The 13,695-nt window shown below is 39.4% G+C and overlaps 1 protein-coding gene across 1 annotated transcript in view; it reads right to left on the bottom strand.

Moving 5' to 3' along the window:
• Nucleotides 1-331: 331 nt before the first annotated feature.
• Nucleotides 332-13,695, bottom strand: part of DYNC2I1 (dynein 2 intermediate chain 1) — a 36,546-nt gene continuing 23,182 nt past the window's right edge. Inside the window, exons 15-25 of the mRNA XM_083376253.1 lie at nucleotides 13,337-13,466; nucleotides 12,451-12,623; nucleotides 11,884-12,046; nucleotides 10,635-10,748; nucleotides 8,474-8,535; nucleotides 7,137-7,188; nucleotides 5,559-5,619; nucleotides 4,628-4,727; nucleotides 4,289-4,420; nucleotides 2,439-2,662; nucleotides 332-875 (exon numbers count right to left, since the gene is read on the bottom strand). Of these exons, the coding sequence (XP_083232379.1) occupies nucleotides 704-875; nucleotides 2,439-2,662; nucleotides 4,289-4,420; nucleotides 4,628-4,727; nucleotides 5,559-5,619; nucleotides 7,137-7,188; nucleotides 8,474-8,535; nucleotides 10,635-10,748; nucleotides 11,884-12,046; nucleotides 12,451-12,623; nucleotides 13,337-13,466 (1,383 nt within the window). The 3' untranslated portion in view covers nucleotides 332-703. The remainder of the gene's footprint in view (nucleotides 876-2,438; nucleotides 2,663-4,288; nucleotides 4,421-4,627; nucleotides 4,728-5,558; nucleotides 5,620-7,136; nucleotides 7,189-8,473; nucleotides 8,536-10,634; nucleotides 10,749-11,883; nucleotides 12,047-12,450; nucleotides 12,624-13,336; nucleotides 13,467-13,695) is intronic.

The raw sequence follows: 13,695 nt of genomic DNA on the forward strand, positions 1-13,695 counted from the left end.
TCCTTGCAAAAATATTACATCAAAGCCCTTATCTGTAAATTCCTCTTATTTTAAATAGCATAGCATGGTTTATGTTGTAACCTGAACACTTTGAAAAGCATCATCATGGTTTTGAACTTTTTACCTTTTTCAAAGCTAAGGTTGAAAACTGCATGTGTGTAACATTTAAATGTAACAATTAACTTTTTTTTTCTTGTAAATGCCAAGATTTACTAAGAAGGATTTGGGGGCCCCTTGTGGACAAGTGTATTTTGGATTATGGCACATTTGAACCTGTGCAAAGTAAGTTGAATTTGCCTAGTTCTGCAAAAGCTAGCAAAGGATCTTTTAATTTCACATGGAAAACAAACCAGTCATTTCAATTAGAAAATTAAAAACCAAATATTTAAAGCTCATGGGACTATATGTTCAGTTTTATTCCAAAAATAAGTACAAAGATTTATAGTGCATAGCATATTCGAAACAATATATTTCTCTTTTAAAGGGATGCCTTCATAAATATTTATTCTGAGTTTCATAAAAATGTTCTCTAGCTCAAGTCCAAATACTGTGTTGATACATCTTAAAACATATAAATACTATTTACAAATAGGAATTTAAAAAATATTTCAGCCATGCAATCTTCTGCTAAATCCCACATATTAACAAATTCATCTAAAACCATCAGGCCATATTTATGCATTCGGATACAGGCTTCTGCATTTTATAAGGCCTGCTGCAAAAGCAGGTTTAATTTCTCTGCCTCTTCTGGCTGAGGCAGGGCCCATATCTTCTTGACGTATTTAATGTCTATGATTCCAGATTCTTTGGCAAGCGCTATGCCAAGAACGCCACTTGGTTTCTCAGGTTCACCCAGTACAGCCATTGTTATAATCCTGAAGACAAAGAAGATTAATAACTTTTTATTTAATAAGGAGTGGAAAAGAGAGCAAAGAGCTTCCAGATCAACTGGCATTTGCTTTCTTCCTTGCTTTGCAGAATGGATTAAAATACCTTCTTGCTGGATAGGACTATGACACTTGATTCTCATCTTGTATGGCATTTAGGAACAGGGCAGGCAACTACCTTGCATAGTGGAATTGATTTTTCTATTGAGGAGGATTGAACTAAATCAGCAATTTTCAACCTTGGCAACTTTTAATATGTGCAGAGTCCAACTTCCAGAATTCCTCAGCCTGCTTGTTGGGGAATTCTTAAAGTCACCAAGGTTGACAAACATTGGTCTCCTCACCATATCTGAGGAGACAATTCCTTGACAGAGGAGAACAAACCCTTTCCACTTGTCTGACTGGGGCCAGATTTTAGATGGGGAGAATGACTGAGATAATGATTGAGACCATTGTTTGGGGCTACCAGATTTACACCTACGTCTCCCAAATGTTATGTCTGTCTTATTTTCATTCTCAGCACCTTGTTTAAGAACGTTTGAAGACTAGCCAGAATCAAGTGAGAAACAATTAGAAATCAAAATGGCACATTGTCATGATATTCACCTCAACTCATTAGTGAGAATAATCCGAATCATGGTCTCTCAATCTTGGCAACTTTAAGGTGGATAGGCTTCAACACACCCCAAAAGTTGCTAAGATAGAGAAACACTGTCTAAGCCACATAATCAAGCAAGAAGAAAAAAATGTGAAAAATTTCCTTTCTTGCTCCAATTGGGAGAATTACCTAACCACAGATATATGACCCTGGATTAAGGAAACAAGATTTTCTCTCAATGTTCAGACAAACGCTCCAAAATGAATGAAAAATAGGGCCCAAGTGATGGTTCTATCTGCTTTCCTCTTGCTTTCTGTATTCTTCGTTTGAAGCCTGAAAAATAATTGCCTGGCTTTTGCTTAAGCTCAGGTGGATTTCTATGGGATCAGGACCTTAAAAAATCAGGGCTCCAGACAGCAACAACTACACCAGGAGAGAAAAATCAGCAACATGGCAAATGGGGCATCATGATATAAGCTCACTCCTTAAGACAGGGGTGTCAAACTTGCAACGTCACACAATGTGTCACGACATATCGTGACTTTTTTTCCCATTGCCGGCAATGGGGTGGGCGCGGTTTCAGCATGACGCATCCGGCCCGCGGACTGGCAGTTTGATACCCCTGACTTAAGACATGAATGCAAGTTCAAAAGGAGGAAGGACTGCTTTGTGAACCTCTGCCCACCCTGTTGATCCCAAGGAACCATATTCCTATTCTTGCAAATGCAAATTCAATTTTACTTCTCATCTTCTCATGATTGGAGCATAGGGAGAGAAAGAAGCAAGGCCTGCATTCAAACCTCATTCTTTACAATTATAAATTCTTCATCCATGTAACTGAATACCTGAATGGAGGACTGGTATTTACAAAGATTAAAGTCCAACAAGCCTGCTTGTTTTCATTTCTACACAATTTATACAGTTGCAAACCAAAGAGCATCCTGTAAACTTACTTATCAGACCAGACTGGCTGTTTGGCTACAGGTGACAAATCATTTTCCAAAAGATCCCAAATATAAATTACAGATGTGGCATCCAAAACAAAAAACACAGCTGGCCTGGTCAGAGCCCACTGGAGGGTGATTACTGCTTGCCCCGCTGTGCTGTTGTTCCACTGCATAAGTGGAAGCTCTGAAGCCATTTGGTGCAATCTAATGCTCCCATCTGAACAGCCCACCTGAAAACATAAAAATACACAAAACTTATTTTTTTAAAAAAAACAAACACCACACCATATTTTCTGATTAATGTATTCTTTTAAGACAAGGTTTCCCAACTTGGTGGAGCAGTGGGCTAATGCCTCCTTAAGTAACACCAGCTGCCTGCCATTAGTGCAGGTTCGAGTCCCACCAGGCTCAAGGTTGACTCAGCCTTCCATCCTTCCGAGGTAGGTAAAATGAGGACCCAGATTGTTGGGGGCAATAAGCTGACTTTGTAATAATGCCGCTTGGGGTGTGTGTGAAAGCCCTAATAAGCAGGCATATACATAGAATGAAGGCTACTGCTAAGCTTGTAAGCCGCCCTGAGTCTTCGGAGAAGGGCGGGATATAAATAGAATTAAAATAAAAAAATAAAAATAAAACTTGTTAACTGATGACCTCTGGTGGTCCAAAGCATGGACATCAAATTAAAAAAAAAGCATGACATTAAATGGCTGATCTCTAAAGAAATCACAAAATTATGCAGGATTTTAGCTTTCTTCATCTGAGAAGAACCTCTTCCTGTGAATTTCAGTGATTACCACTGGATTATTATTGGAAGTGGATTATTGCTATTATTATTTGAGATCCTAAGGACACCCATCAGGGGAGGAGTAGTAAGCCTTGATGGCCACAGACACCCTGGCCTTCAAAATGTCAGCAACAAAGCTGTGGCATAAAGAATTAAAATAAGACATAAACTGTTTTGCTTTGCTGGCTCCTTATGTGACGCATATTGCAAGAATGCCGCCACCTCTCAACACAGGGGCCTGGAGTATGAAGAAGAGTGCAGAGCGAATGCACTTTGACCAGCCATTTAATGTCCTAGATGCGAAGCTGCACATAAGGAAGGAGCTTCCAAATGAACAACATCAGAGCTCCTTCTATTTCAGAAGAGCAATAAACTCAAGCCTTTCCATTGATGACAATTGCCTGTTAATCCCTATCCCACATATTTTAACTCCTGACTTGTGAATCTCACAAGTTTTTACTCTGTAACTGGACCGGCTGACGAATCTTCTACAAAGTTTTGACCCTCAAATTTTGCCTGACCACTCCAGTTTTAGGCAAACTTATAAAACTTGGGCAAGGAGGACATTTGTTTCTCTACTACATGTGCATGTGTTCGCACTTGCTCGTTTACTTACTTTGCAAAAGTAATTTATTTATTAAAGTGTGCAATTATATCTCTGTGTGCTTGTGTATGTTTGACCTGAGAAAATGACAAGCTATTTTCACTTGACGATTTCGATGAGTTATTCAGGCTGCACGGTACAGATTTCCTGCAGAGGCCTTACGGAGGTAGAGCAGTGTTTCTCAAAATTGGCAACTTTAAAATTTGTGGACTTCAAGTCCCAGAATTCCCCAGCCAGTGGGGGGAATTAGGAACTCCAAGAAGAGATTAACATCTGAGCCTAACTGCTAATGTTGCTCTATGTGACAATATAAATAAAATTTGCAAAACCTAGTGCAGAACCGTAATGGCTACTGCTCTACAGATAAATTATCCATGGTATGTTTAATTTTAAATCTAACTTTCAGACCTTCACTGACATGACACAACCTGAATGATTCCAATCAAGCATGTATAAGAGCATCCATACCAAAAAGATTGGCTTTCCAAAAGGAGAAAAATCAATTGCATTAACTTGGGTTGCTCTCGGTCCCCCTTGCTGGGGTTTGAACCACTTGGGAGGGACTTTCAGCTCGTGCCTTGTGCCGTGGCTCACCAAACCCTGTGAAGTTTTGAAAAGAGGAAAAAAGAAAGACAATGCTACATTTGGTGGAATAGCGCAAAGAATAGTTCAGGGAGAATTGTGGGCTTTGTCCAGATTCTGACAATGCAGCCGTTTTTAATAGCAGCCCCAGGCTCACAATACCACTCTTAAAAATCTACTAAGAAAAGTTGGCAAGAATGAAATTAGATTAAGAATATTACTCACAGCATCTGTTCCAACGACAAAATGATTAGGATTTGAAGGCAGAAATTTAATGTTCCGTGTCTGGGGCACCCCCAGAAATGAGTAATCTTTTGGAGAAATGCTGAATATAGAAGAAACATGTATATTAACAAGTGAAATTGCAACAAATATTGAAGTACAGTGTGAATCTCCTAGATTTATTAACCAGCCAATCTAAGCCTGGATATTCCATTCAATTCCCCATCTGGCATCCCTATTTTTCTATTGATTTTAGATATAATATGTCTTGTTCAGAATGAGTGGTGAGTGGACATTCCTCTCTCAAAGCATATCTGTTATTCCTTCAACAATATAAAACTTGATCAGAAGGAATTCAGGTAGAGATTCCAGTTTGGACAAGCATTCATATGTATTTGTTAGATGTATATTCCACCATCATCGGGGAGACCCGCCTTTCTCCTATTTCTTCCCACAATAACCTTATGAGGTAGGTTGGGTTTAGAAAGGTTGGTTCTCACGTCATTCAGGGAGATTCTGTTGCTGACAGTAAATCTGAAGTTTCTCCAGTGCCATCCAACTACTACATAATCTAGTGTTTCTTAAGATGTGTGGACTTCAATTCCCAGAATTACTTTTGTAAGCTGGAGAATTCTGGGAGTTGAAGTCCACATGTTTTAAAGTGGCCAAGGTTGAGAAACGTTGACTCAATCAATCACATAGCTTGGCTTGCACTAATACTGTAATATGACCAAGCAAACCTTTTGTCAAGATAGCATTTGGAACAGGGCTGTGCATCTGAAGCACCATTATTCAAGCTTTCTTCTCTCCTGATGTGATCTGCTACTAAGGAACTACTATTCCCCACCCCCCACCCCCACTGGAAATCAGCCAGAAGTGATATATGTGCTTTCAAAGAACAACCCATTAAGAAGATGTGTTCTACATATTTTACCTGCAATTCAGCTGAACAGTAGAGCTATGAACCAATTTAATTTTTCCCCCAGGAATTAATCCTGAAAGTAATAAAATGCATTGTGGTAATTATAATAGCAACAATTTATTAGTACTAGTAGAATTAAATAGCTGGGCATTTTTAAATCCAAATATGACTTGTCAATTTATGTTTACAAGTTCTGTTCACAAATTTAACTAGGCAGAAAAACAAATATATAAATATATTCAATATGGCATACATGTCTCCTGTTAATTGGCCAATATAGCTCCAATCTTTAATGACTGCCAGCAATGCTCTTCCAGCAGTGAAATTCCCTCTCGGCCTGTGAATAGCTAGTTTCTACATGAGACTCTCTTGATGTTTTTCCTAGCTTTTGTCTCTCTGTTGAAAGATCCCTTTGCTTGCACTGTGCCTCAAATCAAATAAATATTTAGTAGGTCATAGTCCAGCAGATAAAACACAAGTCAGAGTTAATTAAAATGAAAAACAAAAGTATAACTGTTCTAAAATATATAAAAAGGATTACGGTTAATACTGCAGCATACTATTCAACTATAGCATAGTACTTGACTATGTTCAAGAAATAAAGACAGATCCAATAAAAACATCCTGAGATAAAACATATCTGAATGACCAAAGTATTTAGTAAAAAGTGAAAATAATGTGGTTCCCTAGTTCACATGGCTAAGCCACCAAAACATGCTGAACAAGACTTTTGTTCTTCAAATGGTTTGTTAATAAGCCTGATTTCAAGCTGGCAGAGCAACTGATTCAGCATAACTGAGGGCTATAACCTACCTTAGACTAGATTAGGCTGGCCCCAAACTAAATAACTGATTCTGAGACCTAAATATGGAAAGACCCATCACATGGGTGCAATTACAATTAATGCTTGTTAAATATAGCCTTTGCGCCTAGTCCAGCACTTTAATCATGACACCCAACTGCAGGGTTTCTGAAAATGTGAAGTGCACCCCCCTTGGGAAAATGCAGAAAGAGTCCAGGGGAGGTGTGAGGAACCTTTTAGTTGCACACTGTTACAGTAAATGTTTCCCAAAGTTTCACTGTATTGTTTTCATTGTTCATTTGAGTTCATTTTGGTGTTTGGATTCTTAGAAAAGATGGATGGGTGGATGGCCAGGGCTCGTTGCCTTGGAAGAGTGAGGAAGATTCTCAGGGATGACTCACACCCTGGACGGTATCTCTTTACTCTCCTACCATCAGGTAGGAGATATAGGAACATAGCCAGCCGTACCAACAGGCTGAAAAATAGCTTTTATCCATGGGCTGTTAGGCTTTTAAATGGGACATAATCTTATGCAGAATTGACTTGGGAGGCCAGTGTGTGGTGTAATTGGTTCACATAGTGTGGTGGGATGGAGGGTTTGTTGTCACTGTGTGTTGGGGGGAGAGAGCACAGGGGGAGGCTCAGCTAATCTCAATGTACACATGTTGTACTTTGACAATAAAGGTTTATTATTTATTTATTATTTAAGATTACACTAAAGGGAGGTATAATGGCAAAACGTTTAGGAACCCTTGCCCAACTGGCTCTTTCTAATTAAGTTTACTTACCCAAATCATTTTGTGAGCCAGACAAATCTCCTTTCTGAAGTTCAACAACCACCTAGGAAATGTCAAAAATTAGCGTCAAAGAAGAGAAAGTGACACAAATGTCCGGTAGATACAGATAGTCCTCAAGCTACAACCATAATTGAGCCTGCCCATCATGGTCATAATTCACAATGGTCCTAAAACCATCATGTGATAACCTGATTTTACAGCCTTTTTTGCAGCAGCCTTTAATGTCACAGTTGTTAAGTGAATGTTGTGGTTGATAAGTGAATCAGGGGTTCACTTTGGATGCAGTTTTGCAGAAAAGTGGAAGTGAATGCCTTTTTGGGGGGGGGTGCAAAACCAATAGAAAACATGGTCCTGTGACCACAGGATGCTGCAAGCTATCATAAATGCGGCCTGGTAGCTGAGCATTTTGAATGTGTCACATGATTGGGAGGGTGGCAAAAGTCAGAACTTCAAATCCTGGTTGTTTAAGTGCCCCACCCCCAAGAATAGTCTGTCAGAACTTTGAACAGTCACTAAGTAATCAGTCATAAGTACTTCTAGTAAAGTTAGAAGTATGCCAATAAAACAGATGTTGAGAAATATACATGAACTCTTGGCTGTAATGATGTAATGGAAAAAGCTCAACTTTTCAAAAATCTTGGGAATAAATCTGTTCAAATAGCAGAAGCATAATGCTAGCAATGACAAGAAAGCAAGGCAGGCATGAAAGTGCATTATGAAGTGCATTTTGCTTGAAAATTAAGATTTACAAATTAAGATTCAGAAACAGAGTAATTAAGAATTATATTCATGACCTTTAAGAACACACTTTCAATTGCAATGGATGCCTTAGCTGGTTGGAAAACAACATGTCCCAAGTGAAAATCAAACCTTTAAGCATAATCTGGAAAACTGTACTTAAAGAGAACAAACCCTGCCTGACTATTAGGATGCCTTAACTGAAGATTGGGCATGCTACAGATCCCATTAGAGTGTTGGCTGGTTGAGACCAGAAAATTTGCCTTTCCTACTGCCTTTTCTGCAATAGCCCCTGCTCTGTGGAAGATTTTTTTTCGAGATTAGAACTGCCCAACCCTGTTGGTCTTGTGTAAGTCTTTAAAAGCCTGGCTGTGTTAAGGGCCCTATTTCCTGGCTTTACTGTTAACTGGCTAAATGTCTCAGCTGCTGCCTGTATTTATTTGGATTCTTGTTTATTGTTTTTCAAATGCTTTATTGTTTTAATTGGTTTTATACCTTTGGAATTGTAAACTTTTCAGAGTCATTGTTTGAGATGGGAGGCTATACAAATTGAATAAATAAATAAATAAACTAAAAATATCTCAATTTACCCATAGACAAAGAATCCCATTTTCATCCATTGAAGCAATCTGAAATGAAAGTCCAAACATTTCTGTTGGGAAAAAACAGTATATAAATAAATATATTTACAGGAATATAAATACGGATAAACTTTTAAATCTTTCCACTTACATCTAACTTCGGAAAATTAGGGGCATTTCTGTGCAGCACTATTGGTACTCCCCAATTTCTCTAAAATTTTGAAGTCAGAGATGCTCTTCCCAAGCGTACTCTTGTTCAGGGGTCTTCAAACTTGGCCCTTTTATGACTTGTGGACTTCAACTCCCAGAATTCCTCAGCCAGGCACGCTGACTGAGGAATTCTGGGAGCTGAAGTCCACAAGTCATAAAAGGGCCAAGTTTGAAGAGCCCTGCTCTTGTTGATCCAAAACCACTAGGAAGAGGCAAGGAATAATAGCATGAACCAGTCCTGCGGAAAAAAGGTTAACCACATGATGCTATCCCCTACCAGTATTGCCAAGAAAAGCTTCCTGCATTTGGCCATTTTCCTCTAAATCTGAACCACTGGAGTAAGGATAAGGCTATAGAAAGCCACAGAAACAGCATTTCTCCATCCTATAAATTCCAAACAAAAGTAGCTGATTTGAATTCAGCAGTCAGGTCCTTTTTCCTAACAACTGCAGCAGGATTGCAGTCAGAAGATTCTTTATGGAAGAATGAATAATGAAGAGAAGGAGCTTTTACAGGGATTGTTACACTCGAGCAACTGACTGGAAGGATTAAGACTGTACTGCCTGATAAGAGGAAAATTAAGCCTTCCACTGGCAATTTGTAACTGACTAGCAGGATTTAGATCCAGTGGCTGATAAGGTCCCTGCGAAATGTATGAGTCCTGCATAAGTTCCAGTAAATAAATTGTTTCAGTGCTCCACTAAATTACAACACTGTATTGTATCTAAGTGGGTCATTTGGGATTTATGGGGTTTATGGGGTGATGCACTAAACCAAAGTAGAGGTTGACTTTGAACTATGACTGTAACAGAGCCTGCCCGTTTTAAGTTGCAAAGTGGATCATCATGTGACCAACCCGATTTTCTGACTTTTTGTGGCAGTTGTTATGTGGACCACTATGGTTGTTAAGTGAATTCAGACTCCTTAAACTAACTTATTTGCTATGAGGCTTTTTTGTCAAAAACTAGAAGTAAATGCTCATTGCTATCAAAAATATTATTAATCATTGATGTGCAACCATAGGACGTTGCATACAGCTGAAAATTCAGACTGGTTGCCAAGCACTCAAAATACAGCCATGTGACTATGGGAGGGGTTGGTGGTTGGAACTGTGGAATGGGATCAAAAGGTACCTTTTGGGGGGTCCATCATAACTTTGAACTAACATGATACTATGAGAACATGGAAACATGAAATGATTTCAAACTGGTGTGGAGTCACAGTATGCCCTTGCTTTCTTAAAGTCATGCAGGTAGGACATGCAACAATAAGGTAAAGGTAAAGGTAAAGGTTCCCCCGCACATGCGTGCTAGTCGTTTCCGACTCTAGGGGCCAGTGCTCATCTCTGTTTCAAAGCCGAAGAGCCAGCGCTTGTCCAAGGACGTCTCCGTGGTCATGTGGCCGGCATGACTAGACGCCAAAGGCGCACGGAACGCTGTTACCTTCCCACAGTAGTGGTCCCTATTTTTCTACTTGCATTTTTACGTGCTCTTGAACTGCTAGGTTGGCAGAAGCTGGGACGAGTAGCAGGTGCTCACTCTGTTACGTGGCACTCGGGATTCGACCCGCCAAACTGCCGACCTTCTGATCGACAAGCTCAGCGTCCTAACCCACTGAGCCACCGCGTCCCTTCATGCAACAATACTGATCATCTATTAGATGATTAAATTTATATGACACCTTCCCTAATCGAGTATCCTCAAGCCAAAGCAACTGAACATATAGTAACCGATATCATGCCATAAAACATCAGAATCACATATAAGTTAACAAACTGCAGCAACAAAACCCCATTTTATTCCTTCGCCCTTTCTCCAAGAGTTCAAGGCCTTTCTCCAACAGAGTAACTGAATTTGGACTGGAATTCCAGACTGCAGACCTGGATTTCTGTATGATTCAGAATGGAGCAACGAATCTTTTGAAAGAATACTAGCAGATTTGTACTCGGTACTTTACATACCTTCCTGAACAGACAGATAGGAGAACCCACAGGTCTGCTCTTTGAAGACAGAGGTGGAAATAGGTTCAATGGTCAATACAGTACAAGTGTGATTTACTGTAGCAAACACTCCATCTGTGTTTAAGGAAGAAGCAAAGGTACAATACAGTAGTTATTAACTAAGCCCACCTCTTCAATCCCAAGCTCAGTGATTTTCAATATTATACCAAAGTGTGGTATCCCTGTGTCATTCTGGCAGGGCAGGATTAGTGTGTGTGTGTGTGTGTGTGTGTGTGTGTGTGTGTGTGTGTGTCTGTTACAATTAACCGGGATATTGCATTCAGCCCTTTTATTTATTTATTTATTTTATTTCCATTTATATCCCGCCCTTCTCCGAAGACTCAGGGCGGCTTTTGAAGGATTCAAAATTGAAGTTGTTGGATTTCTGTTAGAAACAGAAAGATCTGGGGGAGAAAAAACTGGCCAGTCCGGATCCTCTTAAAGAATCAACTGCAAAAATGAAAGGTTCACCTGGAGTTGATGGTCCCAATGGTGCTGCAGCTGGCATGAACCATCAGGTAGGTGTTTTAGTCTGTTTCAGCTGATTTACCACTATATCCCTTAAAAAAAGTTGACACCCACTGGTTGTGTATATATCAGTACTTTCTCCCATTCACTGGAATCAGGCTTAGGTAAATAATGCAGGTAGTTCTCAACTTACAATCATTCAGTGACAGCACTAAAAAGTGACTTATGAACTGTCCTCACACTTACAACCATTGCAGCAACCCAAGGTAATAATCAAAATTTGGGCTCTTTGCAACTGGCATGTATTTATGATGGTTGCAGTGTCCCAGATTACACAATCACTTATTTTGTCACCATCCCAGCCTGAAAGAAATGTCAATGGGGGAATCCGTATTTACTTAACACCCACTAACAACTGCAGTGATTTACTTAACAACTATGGCAAAAAGGTCATAAAACTGGGTGCAACTCACTTAACCAATGAAATTCTTAACACTTAACAACTGGTTCCAACTATGGTCATAAGTTGAGGACTGCATGTAACAGGGTTGCTACCTTAATGAACTTTGTTTTCCTCCTCTGGCTCATCCTTTGGCTTAACTTTTTACTATTTATAATGCATTTCTTTCCTAATGGAAGAAAGAATTAAGAAACAAAGGTGGAAGTGAAAACTCGTTCTACAAACTGACACTGCCCACTCAAGGCTGAGATAGGTGTGATTATTCAAGGTACACTAACTAACCAGTAGAAAATGTAGGAGATCTAAATGTCCAGTCGGTTTCATGAACTTTCACACACTGGTGCATCCTTGAGTCCTCTCTGAGATCCCACACTAGGACTGAACCATCAACTGTTCCAGCAAACACCAAAGTAGCTTTACAAGGACTAAAGCTGCAACATGTCACCTACAGGGTAGAAGAACATATCTCAGAACAGAATAATAATGCCCTATTTTTTCTCTCCAGGTTTAAACCCAACCCTTTTGTAACCATTTATTCTTAACCCACAATCTAATATGTTTTATGTTCAGAAACTGTATTTGATTCACGACTGATCTGACTCCCTATGGGTTCCATTTTCGCCAGCATGGCATCTATCGGCATTTCTTAATGGCTACCTTTCTTCTTGTCTGCGAGGTCTCTTGCCCCATCTGACTTATTCATAACACATTTGGTGGCCAAAGTATTTGAGTTTCCGCTTCAGTTTTGTGGGTAAGCAATCTCCTCCCCTCAAGGTCAGCATTTTAGGTGTGTCTAGAACAAACTCCCAAAATCTCCAAGTTCTGAGGAAACCCTACAGTGAAGCATACCTCTGATTCACAAAGCAATAATTTCTGAGGACTAGAAGGCTGCCAAACATTCCACACACAGATGATGTATTTGCTATCCAGTGATAAGTCATTTGATGTTTCGGGAAGTTCATGAACTGAAAGCAAAGCCTGTCGCTGAGCTTGTGAGATATGCAGACAGGATATCCTCCTGCCTAAAGGGAAGAGTGAGATGAAGCTGGTATTATTTGCATTGTTGGGAGAAAGAAAAAAGCCAAATGCAGGAAATAGAAGAGATGAGAATTTGCCTAACTCAGTCCTTTTCAGTATAGATTATTAATGTTTGAAGAATGAAAAAAAAATCCTTTTTAAACCTTCATCATCCTCCAAAGCTGATCCTCTAAAGATACTTTAGAGCCTTATGTGCAAAAACGTCTTAAAAATATGTATCAGGGGAAAAAATGATAATGCCTGAAAACCAAACATCAGAATGATGTAAGTTATGCGACTGTGAGTTCTAGTCTCGCCTTAGCTATGAAAGCCAACTGGGTAACTGTGGGCCAATCACCAGCAGACTTTGAGTTCTACTCCCTTAGCCATGAAGGCTAATTGGTTGACTTTGGGCCAGTCAGTCTCTCTCGGTCCAACCCCAAAACATCAAAATAACATTTATTTTCACACAGCTAAATTGTGATGGAAACCAAAATGAATTACTGTACAAAGTAGCTGAAAAAGAAGATAAAGAAGACAGGGGCTGAAATGAGAAATATTATTTTACTTATTTATTTGCTTCTTTATTTTTACTGTTAGATTGAAAACCTGTTTGTGGGCTTCCCAGAGTCATCTGGTTGGCTGTGAAAAACTACATGTTGGGTTACCTAAGATCATATATTCTTACAGCTCATGATGGAAATAAAAATATTCTTACCATTCAGGAAGGGGAGATTTGTATTTAACTGGAAGCACTTATCGCTAATAGATAGGCTGGATGGTCGTGATCTTAGATTCCGCCTGGGTTGTGTTGCTACTTGATCTTCCTCAAGTAAAACTTCAATCACCTTTCAAAAATATTAAACAGTTGGGAACTTTCTATCAGTGTTAATTATACAACTTCCAAGCTAACTATGGCACATAATTGATACAGCCACCCAGTTTCCCAGATGCTTTTAAGGATTGCAAGAAAACAGAATCTGTGGCACGTCCTTAGTGGTATTTGGGTTTCTTTTAGCTTCCATCTTTGCCTAACAACAGAAAACTATCCTATGCAATAGAACCCAAAGAAGAAAA

This window comes from Vipera ursinii (assembly GCF_947247035.1).
Source record: "Vipera ursinii genome assembly, chromosome: Z".
NCBI classification, from domain to species: domain Eukaryota; kingdom Metazoa; phylum Chordata; class Lepidosauria; order Squamata; family Viperidae; genus Vipera; species Vipera ursinii.